The following is a 14,993-nucleotide window of genomic DNA, read 5'->3' on the forward strand; positions in this document are numbered from 1 at the left end:
ACAGTGACTGAATTCATTAAAAAAAAAAAAAAAACTAGTTTCTGTGAGGACTAATTACATGAGATAAAACATGTTAATCAGTGATCTTTAGAGGTGCTGGTGGGCAGATTTTGTTTCCTTCAGACAGAGCAGCTTTTTCCAGTCTGTATGCTAAGCTACGCTAAGCTAACCATCTGCTGTCTTAGCTTTATATTTATTGATCCCACGCTGGGGAAATTAAGTCGTTACAGCCAGTAAAGTATTACAAAGCAAAAACAGCAAGAAGTCACATAGAAGGGTGAAGATAAGGAGGATACGGCAAAAGAATAAAACTACGTATGTACACGATGTACAGATTATAAAAACACTAACTGCCATAAAAATACTACTGCCCATAAAAATGATACTGCCAATATTCTTATGAAAAAACTACCACTGCCATATGTTGAACTGCACTTGCCAAATGCTTTTGCATAAAACTGAACAGAACACTGAATTACACGACTCTGTGCACATGTACAATGTGTACGGTTTATAAAAATACTGTTGCCAATATGGATAATAAACACAGTATTTGTGCTGTTGCACAGTTGAAAAATATAAACAACAAATTAAAAATTGCACCAGATGTAATGATAATGTGAGCATATATTAGCATAGATAACGGCACTGTACAGCCATGAGAGCATTTCATCTAACTGAATCTGATATTTCTTGTAGGTTTTGAGTACACGGTCTTGCCAAAGAAAGAAGTTTCCAGTTTTAAACGTGTAAACTGCAGCAGGGTAATTGTGGTATTTCCGCAGCAGGACTGCCGTCTCTGCGGGGATCAAACCCTGAGCCTTTTCATGTCCACACCATGTCTCTGCTGCCGATCAAGCCTGTCAGCTCATCAGGCTCTTTGTCTTTTCTCTCAGGTGTGAAGTCTGCTGTCACCATGTCTGACACTGAGGAAGTGTAAGAGAATCCCACACTGTCAATAACAACTTCATTAAAACAAAGTGACGCACAGAGGCCAGCTGGGATTTCATGACTGACTGATTTTTCTTCTCTTTCATATTTCAGGGATCAGCTCGAGGGTAAGTGACATCCACTCAGTTTGGTTTACTTCATATATGAATCATTTATGTAACAGCAGAGCATATTGGAGGTTTGATCTGACCAGTTTGCTTCCTTTCTTCTTTAAGTTGAGCCGTCCCTAACCGAAATAACATTTCTCATTATTATTTAATTATGTTTAATAATGACAGGAAATATGTCTCAAACGCACTGTGAATACATGTTTTGTTACCATATATTTTGTATACCGTCTATGTATATTTGGTAATATGGTTGCTTAGACAATATTTTCTATAATCATAATGAAATGACACCAGTTTGTTTCTGCTGTCCCACTTTATGCCTTCTTTTTTCCAAAAACTGAAGACGAGGAAGGTAAAGACGACTGAATCGACTCGACATGTCAGACTTTCCTCCACTGTACTAATTTGTCAGCTGCCTGATTTCACCCTGAATTTGAAATGTTTGACGCCGACACCTGCTCTTCATACAGGACCGACCGACTCCTGACACGTTTCATTTGGGTCGCAGCAGAATTTCCTTAATGCAAAGTGGAACTGTGGAACCTAATTTGGTTTAATGGGTGATGAACGTTAAACAGATCAGCATTCTTCCTTTATTTACCCTCAGATGATTTAAAATAGCTTCGTAGATTTCTCATAGCATCATTAAATGCCTTTTTAAGCGTATAAGTTGTGTTGGATGTTTATTGACTGGTAGAAGCTAACTCGCAGCCAGCTGTCGGTCAAACACTTTCAAGTTAAGGGTGACTTTTTCTGACGGAGTGATGTTTCGAGTCACACGGTTGAGAAAATAATGTAATCGAGCGTCTCGCCTCGCTACATTTATTTTCTTGGCATGTGACATGTTTACACTGTCATCTGTTACTGTCACATCAATGCAGCTCGTTGGCCTCGTTCACACAACAGACATATTTGTAACAGTGGAGCTGGAAAACTAGCTGGATGACTCGTAAAACTTATCGAACTTAACGTATGAAAGGTTAGCTAACTGATGCAGAAAACACAACAGCCTCAAGCAAACTGGCAGCAAACTGAGAAAAATGTGTCATCACAATACATTTAGCAAGAAGTTAGCTAGCTGTAATAAGCTGTATTCAGTCACTACTAGCTAGCTAGCTAACACCCTCGAGCTAAGGCAGTAAAATCTCTTATTGAGGGTTTCTATCACTGGTCTTTCTGTACATTAAAAGTAAAACATGCTCCTGGATTTACGACATACTTTAAGATCAGTTAGCATCTTCTGCTAGCATTTAAACCCCTCGTGATTTTAACACTTTTTAGCATTCAAAAAACTGAGCTAGCCTACAGCTCCCGTAAAGTTTTACTTACGTCATAACAGTTTTCTCCCATAATGCAACTTCTACCTTAATTTTTCTAACTTTGTAGTTGAAAAGATGAATTTAGATGAAAGTAGCTTGAACACATGTAAACAATGAGACAGTGTTTTTTTAATGTCCCCATCAAGTGCAGAACACAACAGACTGCTGCTAAATAAGGTTAGCAGGCTAACAAATCCTTTATTAATGTCAGCGCAATTTTAAATGAGGTTTTATACTTATAGTTAGCCTATTTTTGGCTCTAAGGGACAGACATATTAAAGTGTAATAAGATATTAATATGAAAGTGACCGAGAGGCTTCTGTCAATATTCTTCATGTTTGTATCTAGAGGCATTTTGCCAAAGAAGTCAGGTTTTCTGTGTCATGGATGTCACATGTTATATGTTACTCATGTATATAATCATATAAAAAGTACCATATATCTCGGTTTTCCACACTGGCATGTTTGTCACAGAGGATATTCAGTGTCTGGAATTGTGCCTCTGCAAAATAGAGTCTAATGTCACACTGTCTGTCATTTCTAAATAAATGCAAATATGATTTGACAGATGAAAGTTATTAGAATAAAGGAGATTATCTCACAACATTTATACATATACATAAAAATAGCCTCCCTGGCCGCTCCAGGCTTCCTTTGTTTTAAAGGGCTTCCAGCTAGTTTTCCAGCTCAACAGTTCAACATGGCTTCTGTGTGAAAGGTCAAGCGACTTTGTCTCATCATCATGTGTTTCTCTCTCTCCAGCAGCTCTGTCCCTCGCTCACCCATCCATCCTCTCTGTTACTAAAGTAATCTCTCACTTTTGGTTTCTAATGGCTCTGTCATGTCTGTGGTCTTCATTAACGGCCTTCTCCGACACCCTCTTCCCGGCGGTTTGGTGCATGCTGCGTGCCCGTAGCCCAGGAGGAGGTAGTAGAAGTAGAAGTAGCCCCTGAGGCGGAGGCCCAGGTAGAAGCAGAGCCAGAGGTAGAGCCTGAACCAGAACCAGAGCCAGAGCCACAGGAGGTGGTGCAGCAGGTGGTTCATGAGGAGGAAGGTACGTGGCATGGGCAGTCTGTTCACCCTTCTCCTGCAGGACACTCAGCACTCCATAGGATAGACCGTCCATGCTGCCAAACATATCTGCCTGACAAGTCAAACTGCTCAGTCTGAAAGGACGATTTGAGTTTTTGCTCATCTTCTACGTCCCTCCTGTGTTTATTCTGTGTTTTTACCTTTTAAAGGACATTTTATAATAGATCGACTTTTTTTAATCAAATGACCATTGTCAAAGTTTCAAAGATGAGAATCTGTTCAATTACAACTATGACAGAAATTAACTGGACTTTTCCAATTCAGTTGGCAAATGTAATTTCTTTCCGTGAAGGAAAGTTTTGCAGCTGCACTTCTGATTTCCATAATTCGTCTTCTCCAAAGTAAATATCTGGAGCAGTGCACTCTTTATATTATGCTCTTGCTCAGAACTCAGGACTTCACCGACAGTCAAAAGACAGGAAGCTAGATTACAGTTACAGAGTTTTAATAGATTTTACGCAGATGTCCAGTCATGTGGTCGCTTTGTGGTGCAAGATGTTTATTCTCATCATCTCTCCTGCATGATGTTATTAAACCAACTATGGAAAGTCACCTGAAAACTGTCTGCAGTGAAGCCTGTTTAGTTAGCAAAATTATTGGACCCATGCAGGAGATAAAAGCCGTGTTTTCACTTTGTAAATATGAGCACAAAGTAAATAAATTGCACATTGGAAGGTTGCATTGAACTGTGAAACATTGATGGAGTTTTCTTCCCTGATTTTAAAGTTATGTAAAATTGTAGGGGACGTCAGAAAAGAGCAGAAACTCTGATCATACTCAATAAAAATGTGACAGAAATCTGCCAGCGTGTGGAGATATTTTCTCATATTACCTGTCAACATTACGCTGCAGTGTCACTGTATCTCACTCGACTGGCACATTTCTCTCCACTCGTTCTGCATTAAAGACCATTTGAAGACTCGGAGTCGATTGTCTTGTTAGGTTTGATATTTTTGCCGTTCACTAATCGAGCTCCCCCTCAGCCTCCCTTTAGCCCTCTCCGCTGGAGTTACCTCCTCTTCATAACTGCCCACAAAGTGACTTCAATTGTGAGTTAAATTACTGTAATCATGTTCAGCTAAATTCACCTGCACATCTCCTCCAGACATGAACATACAAAGCAGCTGAATAAGCCAACTTCATGGTTCAGAGTTACATTAACCCCAGAGGTGAAATGTAACTAAGTACATTTACTGAAAAGCACTAAGTACAGTTTCAACACACTCGTTCTTTACTTGAGGATTTCCATTTTCTGCTACTTCTACCACATTTTAGAGCAGAATATTTTACTTTTTACTCCACCACATTTATTTGACATTCATATACTTTTATGACGTGATGCAGTACCCAGCAGTATACAAAGTATCTACAGTTGGCTCCATATTAACTACAACATTCGTTACTGATGAAAACACAAAGATATAATATTCTGGAACAACGTTGAAAGGAGATATTCTTCAAATACAGTTCTCTGCTGACACTTCTGTACTTTTACATAACATTTCGAAGGACTTTTACTTGCAACAGAGTATTTTTAGATGATGGTATTTTTATTGATACCTCAGTAAAGGATCTGAGTACGTCTTCCACCACTGATTAACTCTACAGTGATCATGTAATTATCAGAGAAACCAAAGTTCAAGTTCAAGTTAGACATGTTAAAAAAAAGGTCAAGGCTGCAAAGTTCAACCAACCTCAGTTACACTCACCGCTGGGGTTTGTGTTTGAGACCGTCGTCGTCATCATCATCATCATCATCATCATCATCATGGCCGTACTGTAAAGACAGTTGTAGCACATCTGGCATCACGGCCTGGGAAATCATGGAGATGAGAGTTAATGCTCCAGTCCTAGATGTAGAAAAAAGTGGCTTTTTCCCCCACTCACCTGTTGATCCATCCAATCCCTCAAACATTCATCATAGTCTGGCTTTTCAAAAAAGGTTTTAGAGGATCTTTTTTGGATTCCCCGGTTAGCATCGTGATCTATGGATTGAGAAGCCAGATAGTCGCATCCCAACCTTCTGGTCCAGAGCCTGGTGAATATTCATAGTCGGTAGATAATTCCTTATAATTTGTTCAACCCCTGTTTGTTTGGAGCCACATCCTGGTCAAAGTTTCTCCATGACAAACATTTTGATCCATAGTGAGGACATTCATGATCTCCAGAAAACAAATCCTAATATCTTGAGTCTCTCTATCTCGTTGGTGTATTACCATGAGCTATCTGCGGTGCACATACACATCTCCAACACCTTTTGATTTATTAATTCCACTGTTTTCCCTCTTGCGCCACCTTCAAAACAAATTTTACTGCTGAAGAAAAACAGAAAAATTCGTTCATTCATTCAGTGTCATTAACACTGCAGCCTCTAGTGGGGCAACACACACCTGCAGAGCAGAACACGTCCAAACACCTGTACCCATTGTTTTCTATGTAAGCACGCACACCTGTGCATCAACGCTGGGATATTGTCTTTGTCCAGCGTCAATGCGTGTCAACTCCCGTTTTAGCACATTCGGCATGACGAGGCCTGTGTGTTGCACTTTAGCGTTGTTCTCAAGAAGAACGCTAAAGTGTCTTTTGGTGTCTTCAGGCTCCAAAGAAACCCCATGAACCCCTGTTTTTTAGAGTGCAAACATCTGAGCTTGTCCACAGTTTTCACCATCAGTGTTAGCTGACACAGTCCAAACATTTTGTCCTGTTTCCAGCATTATTGTGTGCTTTGAATATGAGCTGTGCATACAAACGTTTAAAGGAGAAGAAGAAAATCAGCTGCTTTTACATGAATCAACTACCCCGTTTCATCCGACGCCTTCCATCCATGTTTATGTCTCATGTTGTTGGTAATGATTATTGCCATTGTTTGCATTTTGGCAAACTCATGTGTCAGTCTTGAAGGCTGTAGAGGAGAGGATGATGGGTAATTTCAGTCATGTAAAAGCTGTTTCTTTGCCTCCCTTCAGTCCATGTTTAGCTTCTTTCTTTCTGTGTGTAGATGAAGCATTTCCATTGGGGTGTCTTCACTTTTAAAGATTGTTCAAGTGTTTTTATGATCAGAGCGAAGTGGTTCACACAGATGGAGCCACTGCAGAAGTCCCAGGCTTCACCCAACGCTCGCTGAACTAATGCTTTGAATTCGCTGCTTCAGTATCGCGTTACAAAACTCAAATTTGCTCTGTTTCATGAACAGCTGACTGACGATTCTCCAATCAGTGAAAAGAAATTAAACAAGGAAAAAAACAATTAAATACACATTGTAGTGTGTATTTCATTTTTAAGAATGCATCTACTACATTACATGAGAAACATGTGAAAAAGATTGGCCTTTTGCCTTTAAAAAAAAGTGAATGAAGTACCATCTGTGCTAAATAAACAACGAAAAACACCTCAACCATTAAAGGCAAATCCACTGTTCTTTTAACATGTTTTACATTTAATGACGGCACAATAAATGCATAAATAAAAAGGAATTAATGCCACAAAGTGTATTTGATCACACATTTCTTTCCTTGTTTTTTTCATTTAGTCGTTGTTAATCTTCCATATTCGAGAGTGCAGAAGAGCCCAAAACAAACCAAATGAAACCCGACTTACTGAGCTGAAACAGCAAGTCAGTGCAAGTCATTTCTTTTTCTCACAAAGTGTTGAAGGTCTAATCTTCTTTGAGCTTAAACTGATTATGAGCTTCATTGCATTAACATAATCGAAGCATGGTGTTTCCATGGGCTCCACCAAACTCACATCAAGGCCTTCATCGTATTATAATCCCATTATTAGAGTCCATGTAAATGTAGCCGTCAGCAGGTATAAGTGAGATGAAACTTCCATCCTCAATATTCAAACAGGGCAGTAATTAGAAGAGTCACAAACATGAATCCTTAAAGCGTCGTTGTAACTACGGCTGCCATCTCTCTGTGAGGACAGCGTCAGTTTAATGTTGGATTGGTCAACTATTAAAACTGAACTGAAAACCCTGAAATAACACTCTAATCAAAGGACTCTGCTATTGAAAAGAGCACAGATACACAGTTAAATCCACTCTGTCTGCCCACAGCCACGTTTCATTCTCTCCCAGTGAGCCCGAACAGCACAGGAAATAAGTGAGGGTCTGTGAAACAGCCGATGAAGACGATCCGTCCGTTAAATGAGCAGCTGTGATCAGAACCTTTGATGCTTTTGAAGTTCACGTGAACGTTAACGTGCAGTCAGTTTCCTGTCAAAACGAACCTCAGGGTGGTTAGAAAGCTGATGAATGCACGACACGACGTGGAACTTCTGCAGCGGCTGCCACTGCCTGTCGATTAAGACCACCAACACCCCCAATTTGGTAAATGTGCATCGTAAGCTGTGCATAAAGAGGACAGGATCAGGCTGCCCAGTCCGACCACTAATGATTTCTGTTCTGCTCTTGCTTTGGACGCTTGCTGCATGCAGAGGCCTATGAAGAGGAAGGTATGTTGATTTGCATTCTTCTCTGTTCTTCTGTGTCCCTGGAAGTCTTCCACACATGAATAATTCACACTGTGTGCACTTGTTTGTTTCACCGATCTTCCTCGAGGGAAAGGTAGAATTGATCCGTTCGCTTTAGCCTCGTCGTCAGCCGCCAGAGGTGACGAGGATGCAGAAATGCTGAGTCATGGTTACGGGCCCCACTGCTCATCTCTGCTTCTTCTCTTTTTTGCATGAATGTGTCCTGCCAGAGGACGAGGGAGATCAAGATGGTAGTTTGTATTTCCTGCTGAGCCGCTGTTGCTTTGCCTGCGTTTTCCTCCCTGTGTTGTGTCTCTTTTAGTGTGAGGGTCCCATAAAAAAGTAAAAAGCTAATCACAAACTTGGTTATTTGTTCCTGATGAAATCCCAGTTGTGTTTATTACCATGCACATCAATTAACAGTAATTACACCGTCAAACTCCCTGTTGTGAAAAGCGTGCAATGAAGTAATTAAACTCTTAAAATTTTACGGCACACGGTGTACTTATCCTGATTGGTCAAATGTCTCAGACTATATTGGTTTGATTTACACACTAATGCACCATAAATTAACACTGTGAAACAGAAAAATCTGGTAACACTGTGTACTCACAGCACTGAGAACAGAGGCTAACACAGACAAAGGCCACTGATTATGGAAAGTGTTGCTACATTGAGACTCACTCAAATGACTCTGAACTAGCGGAGGTGTGAAACACTTCAGATGTAACTCAGCTTGTGGACACGGATCCCCAAATTAACCAGCAGTCTTTTAGTCTCTGTCTGACTCCACGTCGGCCTTTCTAACGGTCTGATCTCTCTTTCCTCTCCCTGTCGCTGGTTTGATGCCGAAAACCCAGAAGAGAAGCCAAAGTTCAAGTGAGTTCATTTATTATCTCATCCATCATTCCAGGTCATAAACTAGCATACTTCAGTGTATTAGAAATATGATTTAAGTATAAAAGTCATTACAAGTACACCGTTACTGTCTGTGCTTAATTTAAACCACTGGTTCTCAACTGGTCTGGCTTTGGGACCCACCATCGCCCCTTAATGACAAGCCAGGACACCAATAGATGGCACTCTGCTAAAACCCCCTTCAAAATAAAAGCACAGGTTTTTTGTTTTGTTTTTTTTTCTTAACATTTCTTTTTGTTGCCCAGACTAAGGCCCTCAACCCACTTTTGGGTCACGACCCACCAGTTGAGAATCACTGATTTAAAGTATGTTTGATGTGTACTTTTAAAAAGTGTACTTCTAAGTACATGAAATTCAGTTTGACTTAAATATATCAAAATGAAAATACTAACTCTGCAATACTTAAAGTGGTATTTCAAAGTGATTATAACAACTGTGTTTTATTGTAAGTGTATCATAAAATGTACTTAAGTGTACTTTTAAAAGTGTACTTACAAATAATTTTAATAGTTTGGCACAAAACTGGCACAAAGTGTCCTTAGAGAATTCTTCAACAACTCTAAGTTAAGCCTAATATTTCTTCAGCTGGGATGTTTTCAGATCACTAAAATGTTGAAGTTAAGTTAAGTTGTTCTAACTTGAACTTCATTTCCTGGAACAGACCGACTGCTCCAAAGATCCCTGATGGCGAAAAAGTGGACTTTGACGTAAGTCGACTTGTTTTTGTTCACTAATATTTATTCAGGTGAAGATGAATGAATGTGGAGGCCTTGTCCTCATTCTCTCTGACTACCATGTAACAGTACACACTTGACCTCTGACCTCAGCAGCTTCCATACGGGCAGTCAAGACAGAATCCTGAAACTTACTGCTCACTCAAAATAAAATGTGGTTATTGCACATTTCTGCACACCACAGATTCAATTTACATTTGTACGTTTCAGACGTATCATATCAACATTTCCACAGTAGGTAGGGGATGATGGGATGAGACAAGAAGACAAACCAGGTACTGAGTGCAGCACATTTTACAGCCATGTTTGAAGTGAATAAAGCGGGTATTTTAAGGCAAAATATGATCTTTTTCTAACCCTCACCAAGTGATTTTTGTGCTTTTTTTGTGGCGCTTGGTCTGCATTGGTCTGCATTCACCCATTCACTCACACATTTGTACAGCGACTAAGCCACCCGCGCATTATGAGCGCAAATTACTCACACACACACACCGACGGCACAACATGGGGGGCAAGGGGGGGTTCAGTATCGTGCCCAAGGATACTTCGGCATGTAGGCTGCCAAGACAGGGGATCGAACCGCCGACCTCCTGATAGGTGGATGTGGTACTGCTCCACCACTGCCCAATGTCACAACAAAAAAATGAAAACTGAACGTAAAGAAATGTAAAGTTTGAACACAAAGAAAGGCAAAACTTCCATGTATTCATAGTTTGTTGATATATACAGTCCCAACATTTATTCTGGCGACTGGGTCTCTTCAGAAAAGGGGTCTGAGATCAGTTATGTCTCTGATGCACAGCTTGATAAAACTCTATAAAAATGTTCTGGAAACATCAATGAAGGTCCAGAAGATCCACTGCAGCGAAAATATTTAGTCCAAAACATGATAATAATCCACGAAAGACGTTCTGTCCTTTCAAATTAGCTCATTGTCTGTTTGTCTTCTGTGTTACTTAAATGACCAATCACAGTCTGAGTTAAACAGAAGGCCCCCCTTCCCTCCATTTTTAAATACTGAGCCAATCACACCCGAGATTGCAGATGACTGATGCTTCGAATAACCAATGAAATTCTGAGCACATGGCTAAGCTACTTTAATTTACAGCTCTGGACACCTCAGATCAAGGATTTCAGTGCAAATTACACAGAGTTTGAAGGGACTAATATAATAAATGGCTTCAATATAAAGATATAACCACAAAGTGCATGTATAAATACCTTAAATATGAATATGAATGGACAAATTTTTAATTTCATAAATATAAATATAAGTATAGATATTTATGTAGATAAATATATATTAAATTGCCTTTCTTTTGGGGAACGCATAAGTTTACCATGAGAGAAAACATGAAAACATTACGTTTCAGTGGTATTGTTATCAGTTTTTATTGAAATGGGACTAGGGTAAGGCTTCATGCTGTGGTCCACTTGTGTTTTGCAGCTAATAAGTCCCAGATATCCCAAACATCTATATGCAAAAAATATTATTGCTTGAAAAAAACAAACAAACAAAAAAAACCTCAGTGTGTTCAAACTACTATTACTCAATGCCAGAAGCACTTACAGTGATTACACTTCATGGTGAGTAATGAATAATGAATATAATGAATTATTCTGTAGTCCTGTGGATCATGCAGTGCAAGATTGCCTATTTTGGTGTAAAACAAATTTAATATGTTGTCAGTGAATATAAGTTCAGTATTAATATTTTGGTGACTTCCAGGTACGTTAATTAACAACATTACTTGATTACAATAAGCATCATTCAGTCTGCATTATGTCTCCTTCACAGTGTATTTGCTGTTGCTAATTACTTCCATATAAATGTCATTTCGAGGAGACGTGTGTGTTTATAAAGCGCTATAATATCAAATATTTTCCAGTAAGGAAAATCTTCTGCAAGTAGTTAAAAATTCTGGAGTCAGGCTCTTGTTTGTATTTACTCATTTACCACCAAAAAGGACAATTAACCAAAAACCCTCCTGCTTAAAACTGCACTTTCAGAGCCCAAGTTTGGGGTTTGGAGCCAGAAACCTCCTTCCTGCCGGTTAGTAACTGCCGTCTTCTGTCTGTCTCCTGCAGGACATCCAGAAGAAACGTCAGAACAAAGACCTGATTGAGCTGCAGTCGCTGATCGACGCTCACTTCGAGTGCAGGAAGAAGGAGGAAGAGGAGCTCATTGCTCTCAAAGAAAGAATCGTGAGACTTTTACCCAAATAAAAAATATACTGTACATCACACGAGGAAGCACTTTCATGATCAGGCTTGTTTTGAAGATACGTGGGAATTAGCTCTGCAGGCAGGAGGCACTGAAGCATTTGCTTTGCAGGAGAAGCGTCGAGCGGAGCGAGCCGAGCAGCAGAGGATTCGTGCTGAAAAGGATAAAGAGCGGCAGGCCAGGCGGGAGGTACGCAGCTTCTTCTTCTGCTGAACCATCACAGTCAGTCCGTTCAGTCACAATGGATTCACCGTCACAGATAAGCATCAGTGAGAGCTTCTGACAGGCAGCGTCACAATGAGCGCTCGCTTTTAAGACCGAGCAGTGATGTCACAGTGGACTGACCACGCCCACGGTACTTTCACTGCAACAAGGCGACGCTGCCCTTTAAACTTTTAAAATTCATTTCCTAGGCCGAGCGTCAGAGAAAGGAGGACGCCGACGCCCACAGGAAGGCTGAGGATGAAGCCAAGAAGAAGATAGCGCTGAGCAACATGGGATCGGGATACAGCGGCATCCTGCAGAGGGTAGCTTCTTCTTTTTTTAACTCACTTCATTATTATTATTTTTCTTTTTGTTGTGATTTTTTTTGCTTCAGTCAAATTCAGAACAGGCAGCAGCTTACTCTTTAACTGGCTGGGCTTTTCTAGGCTGAGCAGAAGAGAGGCAAGAGGCAGACTGAAAGAGAAAAGAAGAAGAAGATCATGGCGGAAAGATGCAAACCCCTGAACATTGACAATTTCAGCGAGGACAAACTGAGGTAGCCCACAGCGATGACACCGCAGAGAGCATTTGTTGTTGTTTTTAGGGCACAATCATAATTTAAAACGCATGAGGAGCAGATAATCTACCACAACACAATATCTCACTACACACAGGCAGCTTCCTGACGACCACAACATCTGTCACTACGAACAAGACGCTCCTTATAACTCCAGAACTGCCTGAGAATCATCAAGTTTTTAAGTTTTCATCAGTTTTAAAGTAATCCAGTGATTTTTTTTTTTTTGTGTACAGTGCAAACAGGAACTGCTAATAGCTAATTCGGCATATTTTTAAAAGTGACAATTTGCCAAAATGTCAACAAATTTAAGATAAAATAAAACAGGACTCAAGTTGTCGCCTTTAGTGTGAGACGACGCTTCCTGTAGGAACTGTCGTCCTGAAAGGGTGCACATTATTATCCCTCAAGTACAAATAAGACAAAGAACAACAGTAGACTGATGTAATTTTGCCGAAGTAAAAGAGGTGAAACAGCAGCTGAAATCACAGCGAGGCTCGACACAAAAACACACTTAATGGTTAAAATGAGCGGATTTTTCCGATCGCCCTCAGACTCATGTTGTGTCCGCCTGCTTTGCACGATTGTTCACTGAGTGTTGGGCTCCTGGTTTGTGTTTGTCAGGGAAAAGGCGAAGGAGCTTTGGGAGTGGCTGCACAGCCTGGAGGCAATTAAATACGACCACTGCGAGAAGCTCAAGAGACAGAGATACGAGGTGAGTGAAGAAACGTGACCGCTGTAGCATCTCCTGCTTTCTTTTATCTGAAGTTTAGCATCAAGTGTGGACGTTCAAATCCCACCTCTTCTTAAATTAGTGGATTTCTCATTATGCAGTTAGACACTCAATCTTCCTCCTCCCTCATCACATCCACATTCTCCTCTTCCTCCTCAAACAGTCCAGGACAGGTCACACCCAGGTTTAAGGAAACAGGAGATTTGGGCCTGAAATACTGGAGATACTGTGGTATTTTAGTGTGTAAAAAGCTGCATTTTACAGCTTTAAACAGAGAACGTGAAGGTCCTGAACGTGTTCATGTGAGATACCTTCAGGCTCACCTGTTTGTCTTTTAGGTGATCTCCCTCAGAAACCGCATCGACGAGCTGCAGAAACAGTAAGTAACATCAGCTCAAACACACTGATGAAAACAGCAAAAAAAAAAAAAAGTTATTTAATGAAGTACAGTGTTAAAATACTACGTTACAAGTAAAAGTCATGCATGCGGGTATTCACATCGAGAAATACTTAAAAATACTGCAGTAAAAGTAATGCAGGATGGCCATATGTGATACTATTGAATACTGATATTATAATTAGAAATGCATTAACGTGTTCATCACTTTAATCGTGCTAATTTTAATGACTTTATATACTTAATGCAGCTTAACCAATACCTTAAACTGTAAAATAAATGAGAGGAGTAAAAAGCACAATATTTGTCTCAAGATGTAGTGGAGTAGAAGTGTATTAAAGTAAAGTATAATAACTCAAATTAAACCTAAGTATAGTAGTAGATTACTACTATATTAGGTTATACTAGTAGTAGTTCTCCCAAAACCAAAGTATATCTGAGCATAACTGAGTTCACCTGGTCAGTCATGATTTCATTTTTAATTAAAGAAGTAGAATTTATATTATTAATACTTGTGTAAACACTAGAGGGCGCTGTAGTTTAAATAAATCCGTCTCTAACAGGAGTCGGTCCAGCAGTTGGTTTGTGTCTCTGCAGTTAACACGTTTCTCTGTGATAATCAAAGCATCTTCATCATGAAGCATCACAGCACAGATGTGACTCTGTCGTCGCTCTTTGCGCTTTGCAGCAGCAAGAAAGGAGCCGCGTCCCGCCGCAGGAAGTGAGCGGCTCCTGAGCGACGGTCAGCCGGACCGGAGGCGCGTCCCCTCGGCCACAGCAGCGGCTCAGAGCCCGCAGACACCCGCAGCTCCGGAACAAAGGCACCTGCTGGCAACAGTCTTACCGCCTGTGTCTGCTCCAGCGAAACAGTTCTCTGGATGATTTTAGCTCCAACAAAGAAATTTTAAGTCACCGCGTATGTTTTGAACAAAAAGATAATAAAAAGCCTGATTTCTCACCCATCCAGTCTGCATGTCTCAGTCTGTATCCATCAATCGATCCGTTTGATCGATCTGATTGATTTGCTGTGTGTGAATGAACAGAAGGTGAACAGAACACAAAACACTGAGGAGTTTAACGTCAGAAATGATTAAATTCATTGTTTTGACTGTTTAGAAAACCTACATAATGCTGAAGATCATCAGTCAGTTTACATGTTTTTAAATATAATACACATGTATAATATGTAATAATATAATTCTATCATGATATTTGTATTATATCATAATAATTATTATTGCTGTGCTCATATTAACTTTAA

General features: G+C 40.1%; 1 protein-coding gene across 1 annotated transcript; it reads left to right on the top strand.

Annotated features, from left to right (window-relative positions):
- The first annotated feature begins 838 nt into the window (after positions 1-838).
- Positions 839-14,680, top strand: LOC139330978 (troponin T, fast skeletal muscle isoforms-like). The gene is made up of 14 exons (XM_070962214.1): positions 839-936; positions 1,045-1,058; positions 3,297-3,434; positions 7,910-7,927; positions 8,176-8,196; positions 8,806-8,824; positions 9,525-9,570; positions 11,686-11,802; positions 11,933-12,010; positions 12,235-12,348; positions 12,472-12,581; positions 13,227-13,317; positions 13,674-13,714; positions 14,421-14,680. The coding sequence occupies exons 1-14, from the start codon at positions 839-841 to the stop codon at positions 14,455-14,457; spliced, it is 942 nt and encodes a 313-aa protein (XP_070818315.1). The 3' UTR covers positions 14,458-14,680.
- Positions 14,681-14,993: the final 313 nt, after the last annotated feature.

The sequence above is a fragment of the Chaetodon trifascialis genome, chromosome 1, assembly GCF_039877785.1.
Source record: "Chaetodon trifascialis isolate fChaTrf1 chromosome 1, fChaTrf1.hap1, whole genome shotgun sequence".
NCBI classification, from domain to species: domain Eukaryota; kingdom Metazoa; phylum Chordata; class Actinopteri; order Chaetodontiformes; family Chaetodontidae; genus Chaetodon; species Chaetodon trifascialis.